Raw genomic sequence first — 13,673 nt, forward strand, 5'->3', positions numbered from 1 at the left:
CAATCTACCATATTATTATTATTATTATTATTATTATTATTATTATTAATAAAGCATGTGTTTGTATGGGCCTGGATATTATGATAAACTATGTCATTCCAAAATGCCTTTTGTGTCGTTTCTGTAAATTGCATTACTTTGATTTGTGCACACTATTGCTTACACAATCGCGTTCCTATTTAACCAGAAGTATGTACATTTACACCACTCATTCATTCCAAGTTTGGAATATACCACATTAATTTATATACAATATATGTAAATCAATAGTTGGTGAAGATAACACACGGCCACAATTTAGCAAAGTGTGGGAAAGGGATGCTAAAGTGTGGCAATCGTACTGCTGAAGTTATAAATTAGTAATGTAGGTAGACAGATAATTAAGTCATTATTTGGTCATTATTTACTTGATTTAGTCATAACTGCCATTTATTTCTCGTATTCATATATCATATAAAGTTACAAACACTTTTGGGGAAAAAGGTGTTTTTTGTGTTGCAAATTGTATGCAAAAAACAGGTGCACCAGCAGGTTGCAGTGGTTAATGCATCTTTCATTTATTCTCTTTTTTTCTTTACGGTAGTGTCCTCATCACAAATGTCATGTCTTGTTTTTTATTTTCTGTTTCCACTCTGTCCCACTCTAATGCTTTCTTCTTTCCCCTTTATTTACCTACATTACTGTCCCCGCCCTGTCGTTTGACCTGTGTCCATCCCTCTACGCCTCTTCCTCAATCCCCCAGTCTCTCTTTCCCTCAGTTTCCCTCACTCTGGCTACAGAGTGAATATAGACAGATGTTTACATAAGTAGTTAAATAAAAAAAGTAGGGATGCACCGAAAATCTGACAACCATTCGGACAAAAATCACAAAAAATGCACTTTTATTGTTTGGCTGAAAAATGACTGAAAATTGTATTTAGAACAATTGTTAATAGAACAATTTATGTTTTATTTTAGATTATATTGCAGTATTTTCTCTAATGATATGATTTCTTTAATCAGTGGCAGCACTAATATTTCATTCTGTTCCAAAAATGGTCATTTCGGTGCATCTCTATGTAAAAAAAGTATAAACCCTCTCATCCTGTTCCTCACCTGGAAGCAGTGTGCTCGTGTCACTGATAAGCTGTGTTTGGAATTAAAAATAAAAAAGCACAGGGAGTGAAGGCATAGCCTAATGCTTTATTAAAACTCTTCAGGGATGAATGCTGTGGTTTAGCTCCTTGGTTGCAGCTCTACATGATGTCCTGCTGGTGCTGTGTGGACTCACTCACCACCTGTAGAGCAGAAGAGAGCATCTCAGATTAATAGAGATAAATACAGCGGCCTGTGCCATTAGATGGTTTGTGGGATTTCTCATAATGTCTCGTAGTGAATCTGCGGTGAGCCCGTCAGGCTGAAACATGATCAAACCAACCAGTATTCAATTATGCCTTCAATCAGTCTCTCCTAGCCCACATGCTTATGTGGTGCCTACATCAGTGGAACGTGGGCTAGGTGGCTTCCAGGTGAGCCTGGGCTTTGAGTGGGTTTGTATAGGTGTTGTCACTGGTGTTGTTCCCACATTGTCCCTATCCATACAGCTCACCTTAATGAGTCACATCTAGTCCCATCACCGACATTTAAATATGGGGCAGTAGACAAAACTTAGTGGTTCCCAGTGGGCTACCCATATATAAAGAGAAATTAGAGCCAAATTGTAAACAAACACTGTCGTGGAATAATGTAAATGCAATCCACAAGATGCATTTCTGTTCCTCACTAACATGTAGAATAGGTGCCAAAATGAAATGCAAAACCCCTATTACAATACATCACATTTCACTTTATCTCTTTATTGAAAAACAATTCACAAAAACTTAAATTTTTAAAACGAAACACTGAATTTGTGTCGAAATTGCACTTAAAATGCAATCAGCTCAACGGCAATGTATTCCACTGTGTGGCGCTGAAATGCTGAAAAGGAAATCACAATGCACATGATTGCATTTCGTCTAGGAGCATCGCGGAATCTGTGTATGGTGGGCACCAGTATCTATTTGCAATGCCTGCTTGTGTGTGTGTGTGTGTGTGTGTGTGTTACCTCTCCATCCCGGGTCTCAATAGTCTTGATAAGAACAGTTTTCTTTGAGTGCATTTCAGACGCCCTCTGCTGGTGCTCTGGACTGGTCTCTGTAAGGCAAACAAGGGGTTAAATTAAACCTGTAATGTACAGCTACAAGTAACAGATATTACAAAAATTACTAAATTTAAATTAAACCTGTATTTGATTTATTGTAAATTGATGAGAGAGGGCTAGATTACTAAACTGGGAAATTAGCAGCTGCCTTCCTTTCTCAGAATCCTGCTTGAAAGGCAGCATTTTTAGGCTTTATTATTAAAATCCTGTGGGCCAAGCTAAAGAACAAAGTGTAGTTCCAGAATTCTCCTGGATGCCCTCAGCCAGCATGTGTATATCTTTGCTGTCCAATGAAAAACAAGTATCTCCATATTAGATACTACATATTTACTACATAATTTGAACAAACAAGCTATCCTTTATACTGTGTCAAAATTTATTGATGAACGTACAAATGGATACTCTCCAAAATGTCCTTAAATTATCTCTATTTTCATTGATGTTCATTGAAAGAAGGTTTTAATTCTCGCCTGTAAAGTTGCTGTTTTGGAGATACTTGCTTTTCACTGGACAGCGACAATATGTTCAGTTCCGTCAGCAGCTCACCTGATTTACCACATTTACCAATTTACCAAACCAGGTGTTGATATGATGAGAACTAGAAATACCTCTATTAAATTAGGAGATCTTTTAAGGAAAACAGGGCCATAAAAGCTCTGCTTTTTGTAAAATTGCTGTTTGTATTTATTGTAATGCTGTAATGTGTTTTACTGAGCTAATAAACAATTACTTCACAGATAAGACACTTATTCTGTACTGAAATTCCCACAGGTGCCTAAAACATTTGCACAATACTGTATATATAATATATAAATCTACACAGTCTTCTCTTCTGAAAACTGTTTATTTGGGTGAGTAAAGTGCTTTCGTTCATTTACAGTAAGCTAAGATTTCCAGCTGCGGTTAGCGACTTATGCTATCTGATAGACAGCGCTACACTGAGGAACTCTGAGTGTTAGCCAGGGCGCTATCAGCTAGCGGTTCATCCCAAACAGCTTGTTTTAACACGGTAAACACGCAACCTACAGTCCAATATACACACCTCTGAAGGGTGAAAGAGCTAGAGCTGCGGTTAACATCTCAGTGCTGGAGAACTAAACTGAAGCTCCTGTATAACGCTGCACTTCAGTGGAGTGGCTTTACTGCTCCTTACAACCTGACTGATAAATTTCATACATAAGACGTACTGGACGTACTGACGATTTTTGTGGAAATTAAAGGATTTTATGTGCGCCTTATACTGTGAAAAATACATGTTTTATTGTTGAACATTCAATAAGAGTCTTCAGTTCTGTAAAAATAAAACAGTGTACAGGGTGTGATGTCCTTGATCTCAAACGTCACAATAATTTAAATTGTTTGATATTTTTTATGAAAATAGACATAACAATTAAATGCACTTTTGCAACTCAGAGACTTAAAATTGTTTTTTAACCTCTTAAAATAATTATTTAACTTAACTATCATCAAATAAAACTATAAACGTAGAAAAAAAGTTATTTAAAGTGAAGATTAATATTCCTCTATGTGTAATAATGTGTTTATTTAGAATTCATGCTAAATGCTAATTGCTAAATGAATTGTTACAGTGTTTGTAGTAAATGTAAACAACTATCCTGCAGACACAAAAAGTGCTATATGGATATATTGTCTAAGAAAACGGAAGACTACATTACTGAACTTAAACTCATACATGACTGGGTGGCTTCCTGTCTGAGTTGGGGGCATTTTAACATGTTCACCTCTGTTTACAGCTAACAATCCTACACCTGTAACCTGCATTTCACTCATCTGCTGGCTCTGTACAAAAGGAGCACAGCGCCCCCGTGTGGTGTGTTTAGTGATTTAGATACTGATATATTGTAATAAGAATTCTCTTACCTCTAAAGCTTATGGTGGAGTAGCTCTGCATGGGAAGTGTGATCCTATTGGGTGAAGAAAAGAAAAAACTTTTAACAAAGACATAGCAAAATAATTACAGTTAATAAAAGTTATGAAAACAAGGTGTTGGCTATATACCTCCTCAAAATCTCCTCAAATGTACTATCATTATTTATCACTGGGGTCAGTTTAACTGCAGCAGTTTAAACCTCCAGGAAATTATAAAAATTATGGTTAACTATATTGCTATCTGATATTCTTTTTATTGTTGTTGTTGATCTTCTTCTTCTTCTTCTTCTTCTTGTAACTCGTCCTACAGGTACTGAAATATCAACACTTTCATCTCCAGACAGTTCTGTCTGGTTGTGCGATGTGGGCTTGTGTATAGTTTTTTTAGGGGTCAGATTGATCTTAAAGATAATCAGAGGGTTAATGAAGTCCCTGTAGGTGTGAAGTAACAAAGTACAAATATTTGAGAAAGAAATTTATATCAATCTATTATTTACTGGAGTATTTACTTTTCAGAAAAAAAATTACTTCTTCTCCTTACATTTTCACACAATTATCTGAACTTTCTACTTCTTACAATTCTGTTACTCCTGATTCATTTCAGCTTGTTTTCATTATGACTCATCATTAAAAAATGATCCAGATAATTCTCTTCCTCCAGAGTGAATCTGATTGTGATTGCATGAAAAGTATAAACGTATACCATTCCGACACCCTATTGGTTTATACATGTTATCCTATCACACCTGCACACGTCACACCCACACTCCAACAAGAACATAGCAGACGTATGTAGCTTAGTATGAAAATTATCTGTGCAGAGACCAACTAAGCTTCTTTAACATATTTACAATCTACTAAAATACATTCGTTTTCAATGGGCATACAGTATTGTGCAAATGTTTTAGGCACCTGTGGGAATTTCAGTAAAGAATAAGTGTCTTATCTGTGAAGTAAGTGTTTATTAGCTCAGTAAAACACTGAGCATTACAATAAAAACAAACAGCAATTTTACAAAAAGCAGAGCTTTTACAGCCCTGTTTCCCTAAAACATCTCCTAATCTCTCCTCATCTGAGTTTAATAGAGTTATTTCTAGTTCTTATCATATCAACACCTGGTTTGGTAAATTGGTAAATGTGGTAAATCAGGTGAGCTGCTGACAGAACTGAACATAATATACACATGCTGGCTGAGGAGCATCCAGGAGAAATCTGGAGAAACTACACTTTGTTCTTCAGCTTGGCTCACAGGATATAACATACTTAGTTACAAATGAGAAATCCTTGTTAGGTTCTACTGTATGTATGTTTATTTGCATCTGTAAAAATCATCTGTGGTGCTTTTTTTTGTTTTGGGTAAAAACACTCATATTGCTGAGATAAATGGAGTAGTGTAATATGCTTTGGTGCCTAAAACAGGGGGCCTAGTGCATCCCAATTTTTTCAATATTAACATTTTACTACAACATAGTTAACATAGTCATTTTGGCTTTTAGTAAAATGTGTTTTAGGGAGCGGGGGTAGTGCACTATAGGCTCCTAAGCTTTTCCTCATAAATTACTTTTACTTTTATATGTTAAGTAGTTTTAAAACCAGTACTTTTACAATTTTACTTCAGTACTTTTACTTGATACTTTAACTTCTACAGAAGTATTTAAAAACCCTAGTATTTATATTTACACCTGAGTAATGGATGTGAAAATGTGACTTTTCACACCACTGGAAGTAAGTGGTAATGCTGGCTCCTCAGGCTCTGTCCTACCTGCTCTCCTCTCCCTCCAGCAGCTTCCTGTAGGTGGCGATCTCCACATCGAGGGCCATCTTGATGTTGAGCAGGTCCTGGTACTCGCGCAGGTGGCGAGCCATCTCATCCTTCATGTTGGCGATCTCAGCCTCCAGTCTGGTGATGGTGTCCTGGAATCCAGAGGCCTCGCGCCCGTGACGGTCCTCCATGTCCCTCATCTGCCTCATCAGAGACTCGTTCTGAAGGGCGAGGATAAGATACAAAGATTAGACATAAAACAATAACAATATGATGTAAGGCTAAGCAATACTGAAAAATGTTATATTGTTTTCCTGTGAATATATATGGTAATATCACAAAATACAGATATTTTAAACAGAAGACCCAGATGTAACATGTCACCAAAATAAAAAATTAATTCTGCGCATAACAAGCTAACCCGCCCATGCTTGCTTGTTGTATATATGTATGAAAAATGAGAACAATTGAAATTTCGTTTTTATCAAGCAGCATTTTTTTAATTTCATTTAATTTTCCTTTTTTAGAATGGTGTGCAGCCATTTAGAAGTTTAAAATCCACATTTTTGGGGTCATTTTGACTTCACCAGTTTAATCCTCCAATAATTATAATGAATTAATCCGTTTTAATTTTGAAAAAGAAAATCTATCATTATAGACTAGTCTTGGCTGTTTAGAAATGTACTGGTGCAATAAAATAGCCTCTTTTTTCTATATGCAGACATCCCAAGTTGCAAAAGTTGATTTCAGGGAGGCCCCCCTCCCACCCCCCCAGGCCAAAAAAAAAAAAATCAACCAACTCACCAAATTAAACTTTAACTTTATATTAATTAATTTTACGGTTTATATATATATATATATATATATATATATATATATATATATATATATATATATATATATATATATATATATATATAAAATTTAGAGTATTCAGAGTTGAAATAAAATGAGTTATATCTTTTTTCTTTTTGGAAGGCCCTGCCTCTGCTTTCCTGCCTATGCTTTTTTTTTTTTATTTGACAAAAATTGACAGTAACAATATCACAAGAAATTGCACAAAATCAAAAACATTTCATATCATATTACAATAATCATTAATATTGCCTCCGCCATGATCTGCTTTCTCTCACTATCTGAACAAATCCCGTCCGGGAGGGGGAAAAACACTGCCCGCCCACACTAAAAACTGATTGGCTGTCTCACAGACTCTTTGCAGAGAACAGGCCAATCAGAACCCTCTCTGTTTTCTCTCTCTCCTTCCCACACGCGATAAGAGAAAAAAAGTCTGTCGCCTGTGAGCGCGTTTGTGGCACTCGTTCTGAATTCCGAGAGATTATATGTGACTCGCGGGCATCAGGGAGCTGCTACCGAAATACAGGAGACTCCCGCAGCTTCAGGGAGACTTGGTTTGTCTGTATATGTATTTAGTTTTTTAAATAATTATCAGGCATTATAATTACACAACTATGCTGTTAAATGTTGAATATTTATTTTGGTAATTTTTTTAATGCTGTTTGTCATGATGAACTACTTTTATAAAGATCTAACATCAAAGAATGTTAAGTTAGGCCTAAACAGTAAAAAGGTTTTTTATTTAACAAACATATTTTTGTATTGGAAGTGACTAATACTTTACACCAGCACTGAAAAAAAAACATATTGTAAGCATATTCATTAATAACAAATAAAACTCCCTCTGACGGTGGTGACTTTAGATCAGACGAAGGTGATAGTGGCCTATAAATAATAAACTATGTACTGCACTGTCCACTGTGGGTGGTAATGCCTTTTCATGGCATAATCCCCGTACCCAGGCAACACTGTGGATCGAGAAAGTTTAAATACCTACAAAACTTCAGTAATCAAACATCCCATCCATCTACACTTCTACTATCAAAAGAATACTACGATTATAGAAACTTTAAATTTAACATTTTCAAAACTAAAAATAAAACAATTGACACAAGTATTTAAAAGCAATAAATAAAAACATTCTAAACACATCCAGAAAACCTGACTAATAGAAGGATCTAACATTCATCTATTAACCAAAAATTGTTACAAACTGTGATGATGCTACAACTTTGTTCTATAAGGTTAATCCAGGTTTTAAGTAGTGTAAATATGGTATGTTCTGTATGTTGATGGGGTGTGTATTAGACTCACCGTGCCCTTCAGCGAGTCGATCTCGCAGGTGTAGGACTGAATCTGGTGTCTGAACTCCATGGTCTCCAGCTTGGCCTGCTTCAGAGCTTCATTGTTCTTGGTCACTGCTTGATTCAGGTCTGATACCTGTGCATTAAACAGACAAAATAAGGATTTGTGTTGTTTTTTTTTTTGGTTTCTTATGCACAGAGCCCCCATAAAATTCATATACTTTCCAGTCAAGCCTAAACTTTAGATATACTGGATCACTGTAGTTTATTTAGAGAAGTGATCTCTATTTGCTCCAGTATCTGGAAAATTTGGGTAATGACCATCATTAGTAAGGCCATATTCACAACTGGCATTAACTAATTCCAGGGTAATCGGATCGGATCGCACGTGTCCAGCATAAAGAATAAAGCATAATGGGAAACAGTGCATCTCGAATCTGATCAATCTGATCAAATTTGCAAGTAATCAGAGGCGCCTATGACCACATTATTACTGTAGTGTAAACACTAAAACGCCTTGATGAGTCACAGCACCAGCTGGATTATATGTACCGTACACTGCCTGCACGGCTTAACTGAACACGCTTCAGTGAAAATTAAGTAAAAATCCTGTCACAAGTGCTAACAGGAGATGTATTTAAATTGCTAATATTTTCTTATCAGATCATCCACAACACAGCTTTGTTAGGAGGGAACGTTTAACCAGTTTAACGTGTTTACTTATACATGGTAATCAGATCAGAAATCATGTTAATTCAAGCTTTAGCACCTGCAAATTGTCCTAATATTATAAGTGCATTTCAAGTCAATGGGTTTTCTGTACAAAACATACAGCGATTAAGTTAATCCCTATCTCTGTATGTCTGTCACCTTGGACTTGTACCAGTCCTCAGCCTCTGCAATGTTTTTGGCGGCGATGGCCTCGTATTGGGAACGAATGTCTCTCAGAGCACCCGTCAGGTCGGGCTTGGACATGTCCATTTGGATCTGGACCTGGGTCTCCTGCATCTGGGCCTGCAGCTCACGAATCTCCTAAAGATACAGAGAAAGGGAGAAGGAGAGAGAAAAAGGTTTATAAAGTTGTAAAAAGTTTAATGAAATTCGAGTTTAATTAATATTACATTATAATTGTGGTCATTATAGGAAATTCTACAGACATTCTCAGAGACACATGTGCATATACATCATTGCAACACCCGGGCCCAACAGTGGCAGCTTACCGACCCATGATTTAAACCTACAACCCTTTTAAAAAATCACCTGGTGATCTACCTACTGAGCAATCACTGCCTATTAGCGCCCTGTTTAAAACATTCAATCAATTTAACATGCAGTTATCATTTAAGGGACATCTCAGGTGTTCAGCATATAAGAACAGACATCGCACTTCATCGTAGCCAAAAAGCCGGGAAGTGAAAACTTAAACAGTTAAACAGTGGGTGCAGGTTTAAAAATGAGAATGAGATTTTCAAACTTTTTTTACATTGTTGACAATGATTCACTTTGTCTTTCACTATCAAATACAGTTTATGCCATTGTGAGGGCACCTATAAGGTACCACATCACATTACATCTCCTGGTGAGCATTTATTCCATAGATAGGAACCTAACAAGGCACTTATATTATGTTTTCTCACCTGTAGGAAAACCTATACATCCCATTTTCTCTATTGGAAAGTGTACCTTTTGAAACACTGTCTAGTAGAGTGGCATAGAAATCACTTCATACTGACACCCATTTATACTGGAATGGCAAAAGCGCATTCATAGATGGATACCCATTAAGACACATTGTCAAAGTCTCTTGATTTATAGGCACATCTTTATCACACTAGTGATTCTGTCTCTTTTTTGCCACCTCCAGAATTCACACCAATATTTGTTTACTTGCTCTTGGTAACTGTGAAACAGGACTTTCCTAAAGCATTTAAAAAACAAAGCCTCTAAAAAGGTAATTGATGATGGAAGTATTACACAAAGGTAGTAACACAAATATGTTTCTTACCTCTTCGTGGATCTTCTTGAGGAAGGCAATTTCCTCCTGCAGGGTTTCTATGCGTCTCTCCAGGTCCAGACGGGCCAGCGTGGCAGCGTCCACATCCTGCATTCATAAGAAATGTCGCTGTCAGATTCATGACATTACTGGGCTGTACTGTTACAAACTACAGTGAAAAAAGTTAGTATACTAGGTGCTTGGATCCCTAGATATTAGCAGGCTGCATTGATTCACACAGATCTCCAATTCAATCTTTTTAGATCAGATTTAAGTTACTTCCATATGTGGTCCTATATTGGATACATATGTGACTTTTAGGCATTATACTTTACATGAATCAGACAGCACTGGTTAGTGACAGAGCTGACATGCATAATACAGCTGACAAATACAGCTCCACGAGATAGCTGATAAAAAAAAAATCTGAATTGATTAATGAAGCTTCAAATGTTAAGACTGCCAGCTCAAAAACATTTTTTTTGCATATCTAGATTGGATCCAGAATATTTTTTGCAAATCAGATCCAAACCACATATGGAGGTGGTTTAAAATGTGATTATAAGTAAATTTGTACAGATTTGTCTCAGTCTGGTTGCTTTGGCTTCACTCACAACACAATAAACAAAACTGACAGAGATTTGACATTTGACATGTCCACACAGCCCCAAAAAATCTGATTTAAATCTGGTAATGTGAACAGAACACAAAGCATACATTCTAATTCATATATAAGCTATGTAAGTGTGGTGAAGCTGAAGATGAGATGTTGGGCTGTTAGGGGATAAGAGTAATACGTACAGCTCTGAAAGCTGCCAGGCTGTTCTCTGCCTCCTCCCTCTGTGCGATCTCTTCCTGAAGCCTGAAGACACAACACAGAACACAGATATCAGACTTTTATTTACAAAAGGACACGTCTTTCCTCTCCTTTTATAGGGGCAGACGCTCACTCGCTCGCTCACACTCGCTCTTTTTCATATTCAAACTTCTCCATCTACAAGGGGGCGGGGTGTCCTGATACTAAGTCCTGAATAGGAAGAAAAGCTGAAGGAATGTAAACTGTGTGTGTCTCTGCGTGTGTGTGTGTGTGTGTAAGTATGTGTGTCAACAACTTCCTTTATACACACAGAGCCTTTAAGTCTTCAGGCAGATTTCCTTGATGTTTTCATTTTTACTAATGATGCTTCAAATAATCTGATATGTTGCCATATACAATGACATGCCAAATGTAACTAGACCAGTGGGATATATGTGTGGGAATGATTAATGTGAAAGACTGATGTGATTTCTGTAGCCAGATGCTGTTGGTCACCATCATTACCACCCACTGCAATGTCCACTATGGGTGGTAATGCCTTCAATAAGGTACTCCACACAGTTCATAGAGGATTGTTACATGTCATATGTTAAAATACTTCCTTTATAATCAATTTACATACTGCTTCCCATGACTTTTGGCATTTCATTGTATGCACATGTTGTGCTGGTATGAGCAGATCAAGCATATAAGTGCTCCAATGTCACTGCTGGACTGAAAATAATACATCCAGCTCAAAGCATCCTGTGGGCAACATCCTGTGGGCAGCGTCCTGTGGGCCCTGTTCTGGCACTGAGCATTCAGAGCAGTGACCAGGGCTCAAGGGCCCTGCCTAAATATAGCATAGGCTTTATCCACTGGCTAACAAGCAGCCTGTTAATATAAACACATACTGACACACGCATCACACACTCTTTCTCTCTCTCTCAGCCTGTTGCTCCCTGTTACAGACAGCTGTACCAAAATAACTTTGGCCTGTGATAACCTTGTGACCAATGACATCTCTAACACTCTTTTAGAATGAACCTTAGAATGAACCATACTTTCACGCTTTTGCTGTGATATGGCCAACATTCCACATATCTGAAAAATGTATTTGACAATTCAAGTTACGCACATTTTAATGGCAGACAGTTAGTGACAGATGCTGTAAATTATGAATACTTAAATATCAGAAATGTGTTTAAGAACTCATATTACGGCTGAGCAAAATTGTAAAAAAATTAGCTTGATATTCTTCAAATATATATTTGATATATTTTTGTTCTTACATCATTTTTGTTACATAAATTATTGTTTCCTTTACATTTAATTTCAATTTATACATTTTTTTAAGAATAGTAAGCAGCCACCTTCAAACTTACATTTTGCTTTTATATTAAACTTGGTGTACATATAACCTATTTATATATCAGAGTAGGAAGAGTGTAAAATATGAAAATCACTGCCACATAAAAATGTTCTTTACAGGTTTCTGACAGAAGCACAGGCATATCTACTAAGATTCCCTCTGACAGATTCTGTATGAAAAGATGTACTGATCTTGATTAACCCATTTTAAAAATCACATTAAAGCAGCAATATATTCAAATATAACATACAATATCTAACATATCCTTTAGCTATATATTGATATATTTTTTATTCAAATTATTGTCCTGCCCTATAATCTCACCATTATTGTAAATTATTAAACATTTAGAATTCAACCAATAGTCATTCCTGACCTCCCGACCCCCTTCACCTCATCTTAAGCTTCTGCAGGTCGTCGGCCAGGTTGTCACGTTCCACCTCTACGCGGGACCTCTGGTTGGTGACAACCTCCACCTGCCGCCTCAGCTCCCTCATCTCCTCCTCATACAGGTCAGCGATGCGGGTGGGCTCACGGCCCCTCAGCCGCTCCACCTCCACCACCAAGGCCTGGTTCTGCTGCTCCAGGAAGCGCACCTTCTCGATGTAGCTGGCAAAGCGGTCATTCAGGTGCTGCAGCTCGGCCTTCTCATTGGTGCGTGTCTGCAGGAACTCCTGGTTGAGGGCATCAGCCAAACTGAAGTCCAGGGTCTCGCCCAGGCCGGCCGCATACGAGCGGGACACGCCCGCCGCCAGGCTGGGGATGCCATAGGAGGAGGCGCGGTAGCTGGAGTAGCCTGGGGAGCTGGTAGACGACTTGCTGACCTCGTAGACCCGGGAGCTGATATGGGACCCCCCTGAGCCACCCAGCGAGGAGCGGCCTAGCACGACTCGGGACATGGGTGGGGTGACAAAACCTGGTCCGCCGAAGGCGCGGCGGTAAGAGGAGGACTGGGAGGAGGCGTACGAGGAGCGGCTCATTCTGGATACGGACACGCTCCCCAGAGGAGAGAGAGAGAGGACTGAGGACTGGAAGAGTTCAGCTCAGGCTATTTGTAGAAGGCCCTTCCCACACCCATCCCACCCCACTCCACAAACGTATCCCACCCCCTCCCCACACCATTCTCTTCAACCTTTCATTTCTATCCCAATGTCCCTCTTCCCTGCACCCTTTACCCAGACATTACCTTATACTGTTGCTTATATTTGACATTATCATTGTTCTCATTTTAATCTTAAAACTTTTTAGAAACCTTTCTTACATTTTTTTTTATTCAGCAGTTGAACTTCACACTCAGGGTTCATTAGAATGGTTCCTTCAAAGGTGAATGGCTCCCTAAAGTACACTAGGATACATGGCTACAGTCCGAAAATGTGGACCCCTTTATAATCCTGATGAAACATTAGCTTCACTAAAGAACTACTGAAGAACCCTTATTTTGGCTGAAGTATCAGAGCTGGGGATCCAGTACTTTCCTTTAAGTGTCTTGTAACGATACCTAGCGATGCTGCATTGGCAGCAG

At 38.0% G+C, this 13,673-nt stretch overlaps 1 protein-coding gene across 1 annotated transcript; it reads right to left on the reverse strand.

Annotated features, from left to right (window-relative positions):
* Nucleotides 1-1,162: 1,162 nt before the first annotated feature.
* desmb (desmin b) lies at nucleotides 1,163-13,188 on the reverse strand. Its single transcript, XM_007234554.4, has 9 exons — nucleotides 12,545-13,188; nucleotides 10,785-10,845; nucleotides 9,996-10,091; nucleotides 8,861-9,022; nucleotides 8,001-8,126; nucleotides 5,832-6,052; nucleotides 4,061-4,104; nucleotides 2,084-2,172; nucleotides 1,163-1,277 (listed from the first exon to the last, which is right to left on the reverse strand). Exons 1-9 carry the CDS (start codon nucleotides 13,129-13,131, stop codon nucleotides 1,236-1,238), a joined length of 1,428 nt encoding a protein of 475 aa, XP_007234616.1. The 5' UTR covers nucleotides 13,132-13,188; the 3' UTR covers nucleotides 1,163-1,235.
* Nucleotides 13,189-13,673: the final 485 nt, after the last annotated feature.

The sequence above is a fragment of the Astyanax mexicanus genome, chromosome 5, assembly GCF_023375975.1.
Source record: "Astyanax mexicanus isolate ESR-SI-001 chromosome 5, AstMex3_surface, whole genome shotgun sequence".
NCBI classification, from domain to species: Eukaryota; Metazoa; Chordata; class Actinopteri; order Characiformes; family Acestrorhamphidae; genus Astyanax; species Astyanax mexicanus.